The 17316-nt window shown below is 40.4% G+C and overlaps 6 protein-coding genes across 7 annotated transcripts; 3 read left to right on the top strand and 3 right to left on the bottom strand.

Annotated features, from left to right (window-relative positions):
- Positions 1-173: 173 nt before the first annotated feature.
- LOC132198295 (arginyl-tRNA--protein transferase 1) lies at positions 174-2705 on the top strand. Its single transcript, XM_059622247.1, has 11 exons — positions 174-387; positions 461-621; positions 785-911; positions 971-1113; positions 1166-1285; positions 1340-1402; positions 1458-1636; positions 1694-1855; positions 1907-2082; positions 2139-2388; positions 2454-2705. Exons 2-11 carry the CDS (start codon positions 516-518, stop codon positions 2604-2606), a joined length of 1479 nt encoding a protein of 492 aa, XP_059478230.1. The 5' UTR covers positions 174-387; positions 461-515; the 3' UTR covers positions 2607-2705.
- Positions 2706-2946: 241 nt separating this feature from the next.
- Positions 2947-5101, top strand: LOC132198296 (protein phosphatase 1 regulatory subunit 7). The gene is made up of 6 exons (XM_059622248.1): positions 2947-3107; positions 3332-3528; positions 3594-3790; positions 3850-4012; positions 4076-4384; positions 4435-5101. The coding sequence occupies exons 1-6, from the start codon at positions 3038-3040 to the stop codon at positions 4609-4611; spliced, it is 1113 nt and encodes a 370-aa protein (XP_059478231.1). The 5' UTR covers positions 2947-3037; the 3' UTR covers positions 4612-5101.
- LOC132198293 (actin-related protein 5) lies at positions 5082-8097 on the bottom strand. The gene is made up of 11 exons (XM_059622245.1): positions 7949-8097; positions 7742-7868; positions 7554-7657; positions 7301-7411; positions 7070-7175; positions 6722-7011; positions 6432-6659; positions 6145-6381; positions 5822-6091; positions 5467-5770; positions 5082-5411 (listed from the first exon to the last, which is right to left on the bottom strand). The coding sequence occupies exons 2-11, from the start codon at positions 7863-7865 to the stop codon at positions 5113-5115; spliced, it is 2073 nt and encodes a 690-aa protein (XP_059478228.1). The 5' UTR covers positions 7866-7868; positions 7949-8097; the 3' UTR covers positions 5082-5112.
- Positions 8098-8337: 240 nt separating this feature from the next.
- On the bottom strand, positions 8338-9552 carry LOC132197143 (DNA-directed RNA polymerase II subunit RPB7). The gene is made up of 6 exons (XM_059620234.1): positions 9326-9552; positions 9145-9254; positions 8928-9087; positions 8805-8855; positions 8680-8745; positions 8338-8616 (listed from the first exon to the last, which is right to left on the bottom strand). The coding sequence occupies exons 1-6, from the start codon at positions 9335-9337 to the stop codon at positions 8494-8496; spliced, it is 522 nt and encodes a 173-aa protein (XP_059476217.1). The 5' UTR covers positions 9338-9552; the 3' UTR covers positions 8338-8493.
- Positions 9553-9631: 79 nt separating this feature from the next.
- Positions 9632-14963, top strand: LOC132198292 (protein transport protein Sec31A). Of its 2 annotated transcripts, none has more exons than XM_059622243.1 (22): positions 9632-9769; positions 9965-10174; positions 10229-10394; positions 10457-10592; positions 10645-10742; positions 10791-11036; positions 11093-11257; positions 11313-11441; positions 11493-11834; positions 11893-11925; positions 11980-12031; positions 12087-12241; positions 12294-12444; positions 12497-12636; positions 12696-12863; positions 12915-13049; positions 13101-13371; positions 13431-13676; positions 13732-13841; positions 13964-14047; positions 14133-14426; positions 14492-14963. In XM_059622243.1, the coding sequence occupies exons 2-22, from the start codon at positions 9972-9974 to the stop codon at positions 14678-14680; spliced, it is 3513 nt and encodes a 1170-aa protein (XP_059478226.1). In that variant the 5' UTR covers positions 9632-9769; positions 9965-9971; the 3' UTR covers positions 14681-14963. The 2 variants fall into 2 exon arrangements, with proteins under 2 accessions (XP_059478226.1, XP_059478225.1); XM_059622242.1 differs by having other exon boundaries at positions 11977-12031.
- LOC132198294 (tyrosine decarboxylase-like) lies at positions 14954-17108 on the bottom strand. Its single transcript, XM_059622246.1, has 4 exons — positions 16585-17108; positions 15628-16401; positions 15399-15564; positions 14954-15332 (listed from the first exon to the last, which is right to left on the bottom strand). The coding sequence occupies exons 1-4, from the start codon at positions 17020-17022 to the stop codon at positions 15061-15063; spliced, it is 1650 nt and encodes a 549-aa protein (XP_059478229.1). The 5' UTR covers positions 17023-17108; the 3' UTR covers positions 14954-15060.
- Between the last annotated feature and the right edge of the window lie 208 nt (positions 17109-17316).

The following is a 17316-nucleotide window of genomic DNA, read 5'->3' as shown; positions in this document are numbered from 1 at the left end:
TCACAATAAATTCAATATTTGATTTTTTATTAGAAAAAATGTTTTTTTTTCTAAATTATCTGCACTAGTATCACAAAAGATACAAAATATTGAGGTGAACATTTTTAACTCCTCAATGAAACTCCACACACTCCCTACTCCAAAAGTGGGCGAGGTCGTGATAAGGGGATTTCCGTGAAAATAGCAAAAGTACAGGGAAAGGAAAACACAGAAAAACAAGGAGAACCATAAAAGAAGTCATTTTTCTCGTTCGTTTTGCACAAGTCAGTGTAATTCGGCGAAAGACCGCATTGATCAGAGTTGCGAAAAGCCAGTTGGAAAATGAAAACCACGTATTATTAGCTTTTGTCTCATTCGGAGGAATTCATCACGTCATAGCTACATAATGTATGTTCATAATTCATCAATGTTATTATACATATTGGTATAATAATTGTAAATGTTGCTTGTATTTACGCAGGATCTGCATTTGAATTCCACTGTCGATTGCTCAGCAGTCCGCGCAAATACATATCATGCCGAGCAGAAATTTCAGCATTGTCGAGTTTTTCGGTGGCGACGAGGATGACTCGGAAGGGTCGAGTTGTGGCTACTGCAAAAACCACGGCAGTATTTCCACCGGTATGTAATTTGTTTACATTGTTTTCTACTATTTTTTTTTTCACAATTTTTTGTTCTCGCATGAAAAATTAAACTATACATTCTGTCTTAAATAATTGCAATTCAGTTCACTATTAATTAAGTAATAAAAACAATTTTGTAACTTACATTTTAAAATTTTTAGGGATGTGGGCGCATAATCTTTCAGTGCAGGATTATCAAGACCTCATTGACAGGGGGTGGCGTAGAAGCGGATGTTACTGTTACAAGCCCACCATGAGCCAAACCTGCTGCCCAGCTTATACAATTAAGTGAGTTTTTATAAATCTAAATTTAAAAATTCAATTTTTGATTTAAAATTACTCTTCAGGTGTGATACGTCAAAGTTCCAGCTGTCGAAATCGCAAAAGAAGGTATTGAAAAAATTCAACAAATATCTTCTAGAAGGACAAACTGTGAAGGAAGAAAATAGTGATGATAAAAGTTCCCCTGCCAATCATTCGACAGCTCTAAGTAAAAACTTGTATAATTATTTAATTTTATTTATGAGAACAAAAATTATTAGCTGACGAAACTTGCACCGACTTGCCTGATTTGTCACTGAAGGCTGAGAGTAAACTACAAAGTAGTGGTTCTGTGAATCCTATTAACATAACTTTTGTTGAAGCTGCTGTGCCTGAAAATGGTATTAATATTATAGATTTTTTTATTTAAAATTGTTTCATAATTCTTGATCTAGATGCCCAAGAAAAATCTGCAGAAACTGTGAAAAGCAACAGTTTTAAGTCCACAGAAGATAAAAGTACAGCTTCCTTACTTCTTTGCTAATCCAAATTTATTTTTAAATTTTATTGCAGAAGACTCAGGTTCCCTGAGACCTTGCAAGAAAGCCAAGCTGCTCAGAAAAGAGCGAAGAGTAGAGAGGCTGAAGAGCAAGGGTCTCAATCCAGAGGAGGTGAAGTCAAAGCACAATCAAGAGGTCAAAACTTTGGAGCAATATATTGCGTCGGCTCCACATTTCAAGCACAAGCTGGAGGTGATTTTTTAATTTTCCAAACAGCTACGGGGTTTAAATCTTTTTGGTTTGTTTTAGCTTCGCCTTGTCCAGTCCAATCCTCCTAGCCCGGAATATGAAGCCACAGAAAAAGACAGCCACGAGATTTACTGCAAATATCAAATTTCCGTTCACGATGATCCACCGGAAAAAGTTACTCTGAAACAATTCAGAAGATTTCTAGTCGACTCGCCTCTGGAGGTGAGGATGATTGAAATTAATTAAATCTCAGGCTAAAATTTATCTTTAAAGGCGGAGGAAAATGAAGATGGTATAAAGTATGGCTCATTCCATCAGCAGTACTGGTTGGACGGGAAGCTGATTGCTGTTGCTGTGATTGACATTTTGCCCAGTTGCGTCTCCTCTGTCTATTTCTACTACGATCCGGACTTCCGGTTTCTCACTCTAGGCACCTACGCTGCCCTACGGTAACATTCTTTGGCCAGTATAACTTCAAGCTTTAGACTTAATTTTACTCTTGCAGAGAAATCTCTCTGACTAGAGAACTGAATATCAAAAACAAAAATCTTGTTAACTACTACATGGGATTTTACATCCACTCCTGCCCCAAGATGCGGTACAAAGGGCAGTACAGTCCATCGTACCTACTTTGCCCAGTCTCGTACACTTGGCATCCGATTGCGAGATGCCACGCTTTGCTTGATAAGTCCAAGTACGTTGAATTTGACGTAGATAACACGGAGCGGATTGTGGATTATTCAGACTTGATGAAGGTCAGTTTTGTTTTAACCTTTTTTGTCTTAATAATAAAACTGATAATCATATGTGATCATTGCAGATGCTTGTGTTACATGGGAGGAAGGCCATGCCCTTTGGTGTGTACGCAGCTAAAAAAGGTGGTCTTAGCAATGACGAGATATCAACTCTGAAGTTTTACATCCAATTAGTTGGCACCATCTGTGCGTCAAGAATGCTACTTTTTAGAGCCTAATATTCAATTTACACAATTTATATGTTTAATATAATATTTTTACCAATTGCTGTTGTAAAGTCATGACAAGAATTAATTGTAATAAAACATATACTAAAATCTATTATTATTATTATCATCAAATCTTATTTATGAATGAAATATTATTTTTACCATAATTTGATATTTCTGTTAATTAAGCGCTTTAAAAAACTACTCGGATTTAAAAGTAAAATTTAATTCTATGTTTTTATGTATACATTTGAATTTATTTTATTTCTATGTTTTTAAATAGTGCAAAAATTTAAAGAGGTTATTTTGCTAATTGTTATTTTCACGTGCACATCTAGTTTTGTGTAAATAGCAAATTCAGTTCTCTGCTTTCTACACGGAACGGAGCTTTCATAGATTGTTCTGCCGGTTTCTGCAACTTGCCTGTGCTTGTGTACTGAATGAGCTGCGAATTTTCGCCAATTACCGAGTCAAACCCTGCGCAATCAAAGGCGGAAAAAAGGATGTCAGGTATATTCAAATTTTAAAGAAACCACATAAATCCAATTTACGGGAAATTCTGTAACGCAATCAAACAAAGCGTCAAATTTATTGTTTACAAAATGTCGGCTATGTAAATCCCTTAGCAGAGCAGTCTTTTATAGCAAAATTTCAGCTCATTTCGTAAAAGTATAGGAATTTAAATGCACATTTATTACTCTACGCACTGTTGATTATTTTTATGTCCGTTTTAGATTCGGTCCATTCAAACGGAGATGCCTCCAAACGCGCAAAAGAAGATCAAGAGGGTGAAACGCACACCAAGAAGCACCACCACGCTTCTTTTGCTGCTGATGACAGCATGGACAGTGCAGCCAGCGAGCCTGAGGACAAGCAGGAAAGTGGAGATGAAAACCCCAGAGAGATCATTGTCGTTGATGAGAACACAGATGTAAGTAAAAATTATATTTTGTTAATGAATGCCGAGTAAATTTTCACATATTCATTATTTCAAAGGAACTGGACATGAATCATCAAAGGATTGCCAAGATCACCAACTTGGAGCCGTTGAAGCAACTAGAGAGACTCTATCTGCGTTGGAATCTGATCAAGAAAATTGAAAACTTGAGTCACTTAACCACCCTTCGTGAGCTGGAGCTATACGACAACCAAATCATGGTCATTGAGAACTTGGACACATTGGTGAATCTTGAGTGAGTTAATATTAACTTAAATTATTGCCTGAAATTTATCTAAAATTTATCATTCTCAGGATTCTTGACCTGTCGTTCAACAGGATCCGAGAAATAAAGAATCTTGACGCTCTTGTGAATTTGGAGAAGCTCTACCTCAGTTCAAACAAGATCCAGAAAATTGAAAACCTTTCTCACTTGAAGAAGCTTGCTTGTCTTGAACTTGGAGACAACAAAATCAGGGTAAATGTTGTTATCTTGTACAGTTTAATACATTCTCAAAGCTATTTTTTTTTTATCTAATAGGTGATTGAGAACCTTGATGGCCTCAGTAGCTTGAAAAGCCTGTACCTTGGCAAAAACAAAATTGCCAAGATTGAAAACCTTGGCTGCCTAACAAGCCTCGATTTGCTCAGTCTGCAGCACAACCGTTTGACAGTTATTGAGAACCTTGATCAGCTGACCAATTTGAATCAGTTGTACATTTCTGAAAACGGCATCGAGGAAATCCAGAATCTGGACAAAAACGCTGAGCTCTCCACTCTGGACTTGGCTCAGAACAAAATCAAGGAGATCAAAAATATCTCTCACCTGAGCAATCTGGAGGAGCTATGGGTATTTGTGTCCAACTAGGCTTCCGAACGTATTTTAAACTTTATTTCCAGTTGAACGACAACTCGGTGGACAAATGGACCAACGTGGAGGTTCTCACAAGCAACAAGAAACTCAAAACAATCTATCTGGAGCGCAACCCTGTTGCAACTGAGACCGGTTACCGACGCAAGATTAAGCTGACCATTCCGTGGATTGTGCAGATCGATGCGACCTTGGCAGGCCAGTAGAAAGACTGAGGCGGACTGAGGAAGAATGCCTTGCTTGCTTTTACCAACCCAGAACTGAATTTTACGACTGCTGATTAGTTGCTAGTTATCACAAAATTTAATTAGAATGCTGACTGAATAATAGCAGTGCAACCAGTATTATATAAATTTGCTGCTTATCTTCATTAACTTTCTGATTGGTTTTAACACTCGTCTTGCAATTTTAATTAGTTCCTTTTCTCAGAGATCCATTTTGAAATTGCTTGAATTTTAGTTATTATTATTTCCATTGCAGTCTGTCTCATAACATCACCGTCAAAGCCTCTCTTGAGGCATTAAAATGACATTATTTCAGTTTGCTCCTCAATTTTTCACCCACTGCTGCAATTCTAGATTCAAACATACTGCCTTAATTTTGCGACTACATTATAGGATGGATTACGATATTCATTAAAAATTAAGAATTATTCCTGATTGATGCACCGTAAATAAAATCCATACATTTATACTGAAATAAGTGATTTAATTCATTTGCTCCACAACACCCGGCTGGCTGTCCACTTGCATCGGCACATTGTGCCAACTTGGATTCGACGCAATGTGGGACGCAAGGTATTCTCCTCCCATTTCGTCGTACATGTTTTTAGTAATACTCGAGTTCATTAACCAGTCTCTATCTAAACCCAACTGCCTTGCTCCATACCAGGCACTGAGCGACGGGCAACTAGATTGTCTGATGTTGAAGGAAGACTGGAAGGGTCGCATTTCCATGACTTCTTGATTCAATCTTGAAAGTAAACCAGGAAATCTGGACGAACCACCTTCACATGCAATTGAAGTTTAAAATTCTTGGTTGGAACTTTAATTTAATATTACCTGTGATGTAGATATCCTGCACCAGTCTATGCTGTTCATCAGCATCAAATTTCTTGAGCACATACTCGATGGTCTCGGACAATCCTCCTTGCTCATGCCCAATCATCGAAGGCTGAAATAGTAGCTCTGGAACTCTAATCAATTCAGTTCCAAGGGCAAACTGGTATTTCTCAGGTATGCAGGTGAACAGCGGCATCAACTTCTGTTCCTGTGCCTTATTCACCTCTGGTGCGTATCGGCCAAGAATTTCTTCCAGTTCAGCTAGACGCTCGCTCTCCTCTTCACTATCGGAATCGCCTCCATCCTATATCAACTTTTTTATATTTAACTTTATTCTCTACAATTTCAGAGATACCTTTTGAATGGCTTTGTAGACATCCCAATCTTCGTCCTTCATGCCAAACGTGTCCTCTCGTTTGTCCTTTTTGGCAAGCTGACTTATTATCCGCATCCTTTCTTGCGCCGCTGCAGTTCTCCTCTTAGCCATGTCCTGCTTCTTTTGTTTACGAGCATTTCTCTTCTCCAAAAGGGTTTGTCTTTTCTGCTTCAACTCGGAAATCCACTTCTCCATATCTTGCTCGTCATTTGGCATTGGCAACTCTTGCAATAATTTGGAAATTTTTACCTTTAAAAGGAAATTATTTTATATATGAAAACAAATTTTTCCTTTTAAATTACTTCGTTCTTTGTGGTGGCAATTTCTGGAGTTTCATCCAAAGACGCGTTCAACGCTGCCAGAATTTTGCTCTTGGTTTTTCTGATGCGAGCTTTCAAATTGCTAATCGCCTTGTTAAATTCTTGGCGGTTGCTCACGTCAAACTCTTCCAATGCTTGTTGAATGTCATCGTCATCTCCATCGTCCATCATTTCTTGAACACTCAACATGCGGCTCAAACTCTCCTCGTCCTCTGCCAACTGGAAAAATAATCATTTAACAGGTTTTAAAATAAAAGCAGCGTGTTCACCCTCTCTTCTCGCTTCTTGGCGTTGATTTCACCAAGACGTTTGGCAAGTTCCCTTCGCCTCTGTTGCTGCTGCTCAAGACTTAACAATGAAGAAGTTGACGGGGTTGGTGCGGCTGTGAACGGCAACTGCACCACCACCATATTTTTCTTCTGGTATTCAATTGATTCCCATTGCAAAAGTTCAGAGAAAAAATCATTAGACACACGGCAGTGTTGAAATAAGAGCTCCTGAAATATATAATAACCAAATTATTTACCACAATTTAAGAGACAATTCTTCCAATTTCTACCTCGGCCCTGCTCAAACTTATGGCTGGTGCCAATAAAGGGTTCTTGAGTTGCATGAGCCTGTGGAAGAAGCCAGTGATGTGAATGCCTCCGACGTTGATTCTCCTGGCGTGCTCTGACACCACAGAACCATTCAAAATAGGAATGACGTGTGTGCAGTGCTGGCCAAGACGCAGAACCAGCGAGTCTTTGGAAGCCACCTGGGGCGTGTCATTAATCCAACTGAAGAGGCCGTCGACGCCGTACACCACACTCGGAGTTCCGTAACACTCAAAGAGGAGCTCGGACATCACTAAGCAAATATTAAATTATTTTTCACAATTCAAACCTCCACTATATCAATAAAATACAGTTTCTGGAGTAGTTTGGGTTCAAGAAGCTCTCTGTTAAGATGATTGGGTGGTTAACACAACCCTCTGTGTCAATGCCGAGATTGCTGAAAATATGATCGAACACCTGCAATTAAGACACAAAATACAGTGGGTTATTTACTAAGTTTATTAAAATATGTTTAAAGAAAAAAAATAGATAAATTAATAAATAAACTGTGATATGTTTGTAATTAAAATTTTATTGTAAACCTGTTCCTGGGCTTCAAGGTGTGTGACAACATCCCTGTCAAACTGTGTTCTTAGCTGAAATCGAACTGCTTCTATGTTCGTGATACTATTTCCAACTTGTAGCTCTCCTTCCTGCAAAGATCCCAAGGAGTTATTTATTGATAAATAAAGTTAAATATTATTTCAAAATAAATGAGTATTTTCTGTGTGAAACTGTGCACTCGCGTGCTTGAGCTTGTATATACAAAGTTAGCGCACAGCGATTTTTTTGTACCTTTTTGCCTCTCTCTTTTCGTGGCTTTGCAATAAGATTCTTGAAGATCATGGCTGGCTCTGGACTGGATTCGGCGGCCCAACCAACACGGCATTGATAGCTGCCTGCATATTTTAAATATATGTAATAAATTATGTATTTGGAATGGAACTGAATTAATACTTCGTCGGAAAATCTATAAAAATTACCATTGTCGATTACAATTGGAGTATTTGCTGAATTGTAACGCGAGTAATCCACGATTGGGTCGGGAACAACTACAGAATCTTGCAATTTGAATAATCGCTCTTCGATGTTTTTTTCATCTGCCATTGTCTAAAAATTATAATCGTAAAGTTTATCAAAACCAATGACACACTCCTAATTATTTCTAAATACATAAATTCACACCATACCTTAAATTATTGATGTCTCAATTTTGTATGAAATTGAAATATAAATTGCGTAATTAAATAAAGACACAGCAAAGAGCAATTAAACAATTTCGTAAAAATTTTCCCAGATCCGAGTCTGCAGCTGCAGCTAAAAAATAAATAAAACCGGCATAAATGTCAACAAACAGCTGAAGAGACATCTGGTGTCAGTCGCTCAAAACTCAAATTGCATAATGCACCACTCTTGCGCCAAGAACCAGCCAGGTTGTGATTTTGTTTAGTTGATTGTTATGTTGAATTGCATAAAATCAATAATATAAATAAAAATAATATTATCTAGTTTTTTTTTTAACTCAAAATAGTAAGAGATTTTAATAAGTTTGGTGACAAAAGGTCACAATATAATAATACATTTGAATATATTATCATCATATATAATTTAAAAATTGCGATTTTTTTATTTATTTAAAACTCATTCATTTGAATGAAGTTTATAGATTAAAAATTAATACATCTATTTATCTGTTGAAAGGGCGTTGTTGTGTCAAAATAAAATAATGCCAAATTTAGCTGCAAACGAGCCCAAGGTAGTCATCCATCAATGTTCCAATTGCAAAAATTCCTGTTGCATCTACTCGAGTTCCTACAATTTTCAGACGAATCTCGTCATCAGCGTGGATCACAATATCCTAAAATTTAACAATTTTGTTAAACAGGCAAATTAAATTAGGATTATAATTAGAACAAATTACCTCGTCTTTAGATTTATAGCAGGGAGGCTGAACATTGGGACAAAATTCCATGTCTGCAGGAATTGACTGAAAATAAATTTGATTTTGAATAGTATTTTGCAAAGTAATTTTTATTAAATCTTTACGTGATGAGAGATAAAGCAAGAGAGAGGGCCTATGTCTGCAAAGATGCCAACCTGTAAAAATTATTAAATTTTAAAGACAAATTCTAGGTTTTATATTCTAGGCAATACTTTATAAAATATTACCTTGTTCACTTGAGTGACAACAGCATCAAGAACTTGACCCTTAAACGGTCTGAACACGATAGCGCGAAACTTGACTGGGTAAAGTACAAAGCCTTGGCCTGGCTGGATGAGTCCAGCTCCTACGTGATCGATTGTGGTCACGGCAATTACAAATCCATACCTGTAATTTTAAATATGATTAATATATGCTTAATTTTCAGAAATCCTATCAACGTACTTGCCGGTACACGTTCCTTCAATTTCAGTGTACAATTTTTGCCTGACCGTTTCGCTAAGCTGTGGTCCAAAATATTTTGGGTGAAGAAGAATTTCATGCTCCAGGGAAATCTGACAAACAAACGATGTTAAGTTCAGCTGAATTTTTAAACTAACAGGAAAAAATATAATGTAATACTGACGTGGTAAAACATTTTTTGGTGATCTAGGTAGGAGACGCAATTTAAATCGTAGTTTATATAAAATTGGCTAGATTCGGTAGCTCGGTTTCGGGAAAATCAATTCATTCCCTTTTTATGTTGATGTTACAGTCCTCTTAATCTGGTAATTTTGTGAACTTCTCTTTTAAAACAAGTTTATTTTGCTCGCGACCGCCTCAACTCTTGTTTGTTGTTAGTTCCGAGTGCGACTGATACTGCGCATGTGCAGAAGAAAAGTCGTGAAAATAAAATTTTTGAGCCCGTATTTGCACCTCCCCCCTTGGACCTTCAACAACACTGAAATCAGCCGATGAGCCGAGAGTGAGCCGAGCTTTTGTCCGCCGCGCAGCCACGTTGGAACTTGTGATTTTTTACATCCCGTACCGCAAGAAGCTCGTATATCAACACCTAAGTGGAATATTTGAGGTTGATATTCATTTCCTTTAGTTATTACATTCGCTTCAGCCAAAATTTTTGCAACGTTCTGTATTTTTTTTAAATTTAATATTTAATAATAATATGCACAGCTGACGTGTATGGATATGTGTCGGCTATTTTTATAATGCGATCTGTCAAATTGATCATTTTAATTTGGCGTTGAATTTTAATTCTTATTTTCAGTGCTGAAATGAGGGTGAAAGAGGTCGAGAGGACCGTGAATGTGGCCTGGTCGCCGCCAGACCAACACCCCATCCTGCTGGCCGGAGGAACAGCGGCCCAACAGCTCGATGCCACCTTCAGTACCACCGCCGCCCTTGAACTTTTTGCCCTGAATTTGAGCGAACCTGGCACGGACATGGAGCGAGTGGGCGGCACAACAACCGAGCAAAGGTTTTGCTTCAAAAAGTCCTCATAGAATTTACTGAAATTTTCCAATCTCAACAGATTTCACAAATTATTCTGGAGCCGGGACCTTTTGATTGGTGGTTGTGACAGTGGCATCATTGAATTGTACAGTCCTCAAGGGTTGCTCAGTGGTCAGAACGCTCTGAAGGCCAGGAAGGATGGACACAGCGGTGCTGTCAAAGCTTTGGATGTTAATCCATTTCAGGTACAAACACAACAAAAAATTTTAAAAATTTTATCCATCTAAAACTTGCATTGATTTTTTAGCAAAATTTATTAGCTTCTGGTGCTGGCGATTCAGAAATTTTCATTTGGGACCTTGATCAGATGAGCAGTCCAATGACCCCTGGGGCCAAAGTTGTTCCTCCGGACGCAGTCAGCTGGCTTTCGTGGAATAGACAAGGTTTGTTTGAAAGCAAATATTGTTCATTTAAAGTTAACTTTGACCTTTGCAGTGCAACACATTTTGGCTTCCACTTTTGCATCTCGATGCGTCGTGTGGGACCTGAGAAAAAATGAGCCCATTATCAAACTGGCTGATTCCACGTCACATGTAATTTATAAATTAAAAGATTGTCCTGGAATCTAATATTATTTATAGGTTCGTTGGAATGTTGTGGCCTGGCATCCAGACGTTGCCACACAGCTGTGTCTCTCCTCGGAGGATGATATGGCTCCAGTTGTTCAGCTCTGGGACTTGCGTTTTGCAACGTCTCCTCTCAAAACTATGGCTGGACACACGAGAGCTGTCACTTGCATCTCATGGTGTGCCAAAGACCCAGATCTTCTCCTCAGCTGTGGCCGAGACAATAAGATTTTATGCTGGAATCCTAATGAGCCAACTCCTGTAAGACGAAAATTCAGTTTTATTTTTCTTCAAAAGCATTTTGTTATATTGACTAGGGCAACGAGCTCATTTGTGAGATTCAAACTCCGCACCAGTGGCTTTTTGATGTAGCATGGTGTCCAAGAAATCCGTCTCTGATTTCTTGCTCCAGCTTCGATGGTCATGTTTCAATTTACTCTTTGACAGGAGGACAGCAGTCGACTGAACCAACAACCAGCAAGGTAAATTAGGAAATGCATTTCTTTTTAAATTTATTGTCACAATCGTTATTATAAGATTGCTGACTCATTCCCTGGAATGGAAAGTATTGCTCCCGCTATAGTAGCGCAACCAGTAGCCCATGCTCATGTTGATTTGCGAAAAGCTCCGAAGTGGCTCAGAAAACCAGCAGGATCGACATTTTCGGTATGTTTTTTTAACTTGATTTTTAAATTTATAACTAATTAAATTTTGTAGTTTGGTGGTCGTCTAGTGCAGTTTTCCACTGCCGAGCCTAATAAGATCATCATTAGCCAACTCGTATCGGAGCCTGAGTTGCTTAACAGGGCCTCAAAGCTCGACGATGTCTTAAATCAAGGCCAGTACAGAGAATTTTGCCTTGAGCAATCGCAGTCACCATCTTCCCCTCACCTGGGCACTCTTTGGAAATACCTTGGAGCACAGTTTGAGCCTCACCCTCAGTCGGCCACCCTGGCCCTTCTTGGCTATCCCCTGGAGCAAGTCAATGGCATCATTGATGCCACCATAGGAGACGACGTCAACAACCTTGCAAATGACATTTCTCAACTCACAGCAAATGTATTTTGAACTTTGAAACAATATATTGTATAAAATGAAATAATAAATTCCATTCTAGGGTGACCTTCAGACTGAAGGATATGACCAAAATGTTAGTATCCATCTTACATATATGCAAGCCATTTATTTATTTAATTTTTTTCAGCATTCTTTTGGAGACTTCCCAACTGAAAAATTCAGCATTCCAAATTCCCAAGGTATTTGCAGTTTATTTACGCTGCGTAAAGATTTTTAAAATAATGAAATTTCTAGACCCCGAGGGTCAGATTGGACAAGCCCTCTTGATTGGCCGAGTTGAGGCAGCTGTGGAGTTGTGTTTGAAGCAAAACAGAATGGCTGATGCTCTTCTTTTGGCCATGACTGGTGGTCCAAAGTTATTAGCTCAGACGCAGCAGCGATACTTCAAGGTAAGGATTTTCAAATTTTGAGTGTATTTCTCGTTATTAATTATTCGAATAGCAATCAAAAGGCTGGCTGTCACATTTGATCAATGCCGTTGTGAGCCACAACTGGCAGACCATAATTTCAACCTGCTCGTTGTCGTCATGGGCCCAACTTTTAGCTGGCATTATTACTCATACAAATGGAGAGGAGTTTTTCTCATTATGTCGTAATAAATTTAAATTGTCCTTTTAGTATGATTGTTATAAATTTAATTTCAGAGCAACTTGGCGAAAGGTTAGAGAATGATGCAGAATTGAAGGTATTCGCTCAAGTTTGCTATTTGTGTTCCGGAAATGTCAACAAACTTGTGTCTACGTGGGAAACGAGCTTCACTCCAAGCAGTAATCTTCAACTGCAGGTTTGAACAACAAGATATAATTTAATTTATATCCTGCATTGAATTCATTTTACTTGTAGGAAATGGTGCAGGGAGCTCTTTTGTTGCAACTTGCAGCCTCGACCAGTGCAGGAAGGGCCATCCCGACTACAGGAGCTCTGGCAAATTTTCTGTCAAAGTATGCTTTTCTCCTTGCCTCCCAAGGTGCTCTAACCTCAGCCCTATCATGCCTTGAATCTGCTCAGGATGTAAGAAAGGTTAATTTTAATCTAAGTTAAAATTAAAAACTGTCTCCGTAGGAATCCGCCTTGGAGCTTAAAGATCGACTGCAAACTGGATTGGGAATGAAAAGTCAGCCGAGGGCTGTGCATCAACAGCAGCAACAACAGCAGATTTTCAGGAGGACCAGTGGCCCACAATTGCCCACTGCTCCCGTAAATATAAAATACTACTTAAGTAATTTGTTAACTAATTGAAATTTTAAGTGGCCAAGATCGCGAACTGTCAGCCAATCGAGTGGCTACGAACCGACTGTTCCGACTTACCCTCAAACAGGCTCTGCTGGATACCAGCCTAGCCCATCCATCTTCCAACCAGCACCTGCTGCACATCACACTCCAGCTGCATACCCTCCTGCCCCTTCACCAGCCCCCACATCATACCAAACTCCTTTCCAACCAGCACCAGTGCCCGCCGCTGCAGCGCCGCCTCCGCCACCAACTGGAGGAAAGCCTGCCGGGCTCAGTGCCGTCTCTGGTGTGAAAAGAAAATAATTTATTCTCGGATTGAATTATTTTAAATTAATTATTTTGTAGGTCGCAAGTACGTTGCTGATCCATCTGTTCAGAGTGGCAGTCCTTATGGCCAGTCTTATGGAAACAATCAATTTGGACAGTCGAGTCCGTACTCGTCAAACTCCTACACTCCTAGTCCCTACGTTGATAATACAACTTATCAGGCGCCTCAGCAGCCCAGCGTATTTTCTCCATCTTCAAATGCTGCCTACAACACAGCACCTGGGACTGGTTCTTTCAATAGTTCTCCATATGCAACATACAATGGTTCGAAACTTGAATATAAATTTGAGTTTTCAAATAATCTTAATTTTTCTATTAGAACCACAAGGTGTTGTCAATACGCCACCAAGGGCTCCACCAAAACTTATGGAGAGTCAACTTGCACCTCCTGGCTGGAACGATCCGCCTCCCGTCAGCAAATCTAATCAGGTATAAACTTGCTCTTCATCCAAGTTTTGCATTTAAATATTCTGTTGCCTCAGTTGCCTGTAAATAATTTAATTTTTTTTCTTCATTCATAAGTTATTGGTGCTATTATTTGCCATTTACAGAAAAAGCCTGATATCAATGTCCTTGCCCCTATTACCCATCCTTTGTTTGGAGTTGCTCCTGCTGAACCAGAGCCAGTTAACATGGTATGTAGTTATCAGTCACTCTCACATATGCATAGTTGCTTTTTTTTAAATTATTATTTATATGAAAAATTTCAATTATTTTCAGGGGTACCAAGGTGGCTATTATCAGCCCACAATGCCGCAACAGCAGCCGATTCAAAATCAGCAATATGTTCAGCCGGCAGCGCCGATGCAACAGGCGCCGATCGAGAGAGCCACAATTTGCGAACCTCCGAAGCCCAAGGCTGAAATCCCGGCTGAGCACATAGTGATTGCTAACGTGTTGACTTCTTTGAAGGACCAGTGCGTCCATGTGGCTGCCAATCCTCAAATGCGGCGAAAACTTGAAGACGTTGGAAGAAAACTAGAGATTTTCTTTGATTGCCTCAGGGAACACAAGGTACGAACAAGCATTACTTGAATTCAACTTGAAATCACAGAAGCTCATTATTATTGTTTTTTTAGCTTTCGGAAAACTTGCTGGCGTCGTTCCACGAACTGATTCGCTACATCCAAGCTGGCGACTACCAAAATGGCTTGCATCTTCATACACAATTGATTTCAGGGCCCGACTTTTCACAGATTTCGACATTTATGCCCAGTATCAAGGTCCTGATTCAGACTTCGGCTCAGCTTGGCATCTACGTCCAGTAAGTCAGGCGAGTACCATTGCTCCTTCCCTACTTGGTTTTTTCTCACAGTGCGGAAAAACCTTTGCAAATATGATGAATAATATTTTTGTGAATTTGACCCCTTTAATTTATGGTCTGATGATTGCCAATGCCAAATTCTGTCAAAGGGAAGAGAGCTATTTGTATTTATTCAAAGGAAAAGGGAGTTTGTAAAAAATAGTATAAAAGCCCCCATTATTAAAACGTTACAGCCTTGTTGATATGTTAGATTTTGATAAAGAATAAATCATTTAAATTAATAAATACATCATCACGATTTATTTCAATAAGTTACAGGGCGTTAGTAATTTATCACAGAGCGTCTTAAACATTAAGTTAAAATTTGGAAATTCCACGGGAATCTTAAACAGCTTTGATCTCCTCTGCGAGTTGATCTTTCATGGGTGCGAAAGTGAAAACGTCATCCTTAACTTCCGTGTTGTTTTCGTCGAGCACAATGAGAGGCGAAACACCGTCGGAAAGGCTGGTTCGCGATTGCGACCGCTGGAACAGATCTCGGGAAACGCTTCGGGTGAAGCTGAATCTCTTGGAGAGGCGAGCCTGTCTGCGCTTGCTGTCTTCTGGGATCTTTGTGACTTCGGACGCCATCTCTTTCACCACCTTCCACGCAAAGTCTTTAAAGAAAAAATTAACAAAAATTAGTTACAAATTTAAAAAAAAAAAATTCCAAAATTGCGTACCTATGTCATTTTCGGAAGCGTGCTCGGCGGTCACGCAGAAACGGATGATGTACTTTTCGTTGACGCGAGCGGGAATCATGTGCAATTGGCCGGAGATGTTGATTTTGGCGAGCAGATCTTGCGTGAGCTTGTCGTCTCCACGCAGCCGGAAACAAACCAGTCCCATCTGAAAACAAATGAGCCATCAATTAGCACACTTTCTCAAATGAGATCATCTCGAAATTATTACCTTGACGTCATTGAGAACCTCAAATCGGTTGTCTGAGAGCACACTCTGCTCGAAGCGCTTTGCGAGTCTGCAGTGGTTCCTGATGTACCTCTGCAGGCCTTCAATGCCATAGGAGCGGATGACGAACCACAATTTGAGGGCGCGGAAGCGGCGGCTCAAGGGGATGCCCCAGTGGCGGTAGTCGATGGTCTGGGCGCTGTAGCTGTGCTGCAGGTACAGGGGGTCGACGACCAGCGCCTGCGTCAGTTTGAACTGGTCGCGCACCCACATGGTGGAGCAGTCAAAGTTGGTCAGCAGCCACTTGTTGGGGTTGGTGTTGAAGGACGAGGCGAGCTCGATGCCCTTCATCAGAGGCCTGAACTCTTCGCAGATGAAAGCGTTTCCGGCGTACGCGCCGTCCACGTGCATCCAGATGTCCAGGTCGGCGCAAATCGGGCCGATCTCGCTGATGTTGTCGAAGGAGCAGCACGAGGTGGTGCCCAGGGTGGTCGACACGAAGAAGGGCATCAGGCCCTCGTCGCGGTCCTCCTCGATGGCGGCGGCCACGGTGGCGCCGCGGAGGCTGCAAGACGAGTCCGGCTCGAGGATGCGAAGTTTCACCAGGCAAATTTTGGCCGCCTTCTCGACGCACGAGTGCGCCTCTTTGGAACAATAGGCCACAAGTTGGCTCAGCAGTTCACCCTCTTCGACGCCGGGGTGCTCCTCCTTCAGCTTATTCAGGGCTTGGGCCCTTGCGGCCAACATACTGACCAGGATACACTCGCTTGCGCAAGACTGCAAACAGAAAAAAATATTTTATCAGATTTGATAAATTTTACATGCAGTTTTCTTCCTTGTTAAATAAAAAAATATAAAAATAATAAAAAATGAGCAAAATATTTTTTATAATTTTATAAATTAAATAATATCAAAGAGGTGCGAATTTTTTAAATATTGAAAAATATATAAAATAATTACCTGGATGACTCCGCCGCCCTTTCCTCCCGGCGTTTTAGACAAAAACTCTTCAGGCAGCCCAATGGCCTGTCCGAGCCAGTCCAGCACGATTGTCTCCAGCTCGGCGCAAGATGGACTTGCAGCCCAAGAAAAGCCAATGCAGCCGATGGCGTCGCTCAACATGTCCCCGAGGATCGAAGGGAAAGAGTTGCCCGACGGGAAGTAGGCATGGAACCTGGGGTGCTGCCAGTGGGTCACTCCGGGCATGATCTTGGTCTCGATGTCGGCCATAATATCGCACCACTTCTCCGGCTTTTGGGGAGCAGCGTCCGGCAGCAGGGGGCGCAGGTACCCTGGCTCGATGGCCGGAGTGACCCTTCGTTCTCCGATGCCCGAGGCGTACTCACAGATGTAGTCGATCATGGCTTTGCCATTCTCCCTGAACTCTTCAACGTTCATTGTGTGTGTGTGTTTCTCTTTCTTTTCGTGGGCAAGAGAAGGTCCAGTCCACCAAGTTGGTAGGCGCTGGGAACTTAAATGTGACGAGCAGGTCGCGGTTCGGCCTTTATATTATCGCCCCACCAGATTTTCAGAGAGGGAATTCCGTCCGCGGAGGATAACGTCACAAAAACCTGCTCCTCGCTCATTTGGTGCCTGCTGCTTTGGTTAATTTCTGCTGATATCTCCAACTTTAATTACATAATTGTTAAAAAAATTCCTTCAAAAGTTTTGCTGAGCGCTTTTGTTTTCTTT

Source organism: Neocloeon triangulifer, unplaced genomic scaffold (genome assembly GCF_031216515.1).
Source record: "Neocloeon triangulifer isolate White Clay Creek 2 clone unplaced genomic scaffold, ASM3121651v1 ptg000012l, whole genome shotgun sequence".
Classification (NCBI taxonomy): Eukaryota; Metazoa; Arthropoda; class Insecta; order Ephemeroptera; family Baetidae; genus Neocloeon; species Neocloeon triangulifer.
This window is presented reverse-complemented; position numbering and strand designations above follow the sequence as displayed.

Coding starts and splice junctions, on each gene's coding strand:
- LOC132198295 (XM_059622247.1), top strand. CDS start 516: ATGCCGAGCAGAAATTTCAGCATTGTCGAGTTTTTCGGTGGCGACGAG. Junction 622..784: donor CCACGGCAGTATTTCCACCG/GTATGTAATTTG, acceptor TAAAATTTTTAG/GGATGTGGGCGCATAATCTT. Junction 2,389..2,453: donor ATTATTCAGACTTGATGAAG/GTCAGTTTTGTT, acceptor TGATCATTGCAG/ATGCTTGTGTTACATGGGAG.
- LOC132198296 (XM_059622248.1), top strand. CDS start 3,038: ATGAGCTGCGAATTTTCGCCAATTACCGAGTCAAACCCTGCGCAATCA. Junction 3,791..3,849: donor GACACATTGGTGAATCTTGA/GTGAGTTAATAT, acceptor TATCATTCTCAG/GATTCTTGACCTGTCGTTCA. Junction 4,013..4,075: donor TTGGAGACAACAAAATCAGG/GTAAATGTTGTT, acceptor TTTATCTAATAG/GTGATTGAGAACCTTGATGG.
- LOC132198293 (XM_059622245.1), bottom strand. CDS start 7,865: ATGGCAGATGAAAAAAACATCGAAGAGCGATTATTCAAATTGCAAGAT. Junction 6,092..6,144: donor TTGCCACCACAAAGAACGAA/GTAATTTAAAAG, acceptor TTCCTTTTAAAG/GTAAAAATTTCCAAATTATT. Junction 5,771..5,821: donor TCTACAAAGCCATTCAAAAG/GTATCTCTGAAA, acceptor AAGTTGATATAG/GATGGAGGCGATTCCGATAG.
- LOC132197143 (XM_059620234.1), bottom strand. Junction 9,088..9,144: donor GAAGGAACGTGTACCGGCAA/GTACGTTGATAG, acceptor TTAAAATTACAG/GTATGGATTTGTAATTGCCG. Junction 8,617..8,679: donor GCTATAAATCTAAAGACGAG/GTAATTTGTTCT, acceptor GTTAAATTTTAG/GATATTGTGATCCACGCTGA.
- LOC132198292 (XM_059622242.1), top strand. CDS start 9,972: ATGAGGGTGAAAGAGGTCGAGAGGACCGTGAATGTGGCCTGGTCGCCG. Junction 10,743..10,790: donor TGGCTGATTCCACGTCACAT/GTAATTTATAAA, acceptor TATTATTTATAG/GTTCGTTGGAATGTTGTGGC. Junction 13,842..13,963: donor CCGTCAGCAAATCTAATCAG/GTATAAACTTGC, acceptor TGCCATTTACAG/AAAAAGCCTGATATCAATGT.
- LOC132198294 (XM_059622246.1), bottom strand. CDS start 17,022: ATGAACGTTGAAGAGTTCAGGGAGAATGGCAAAGCCATGATCGACTAC. Junction 16,402..16,584: donor AGGGCGGCGGAGTCATCCAG/GTAATTATTTTA, acceptor TTCTGTTTGCAG/TCTTGCGCAAGCGAGTGTAT. Junction 15,333..15,398: donor CGCTTCCGAAAATGACATAG/GTACGCAATTTT, acceptor TTTTCTTTAAAG/ACTTTGCGTGGAAGGTGGTG.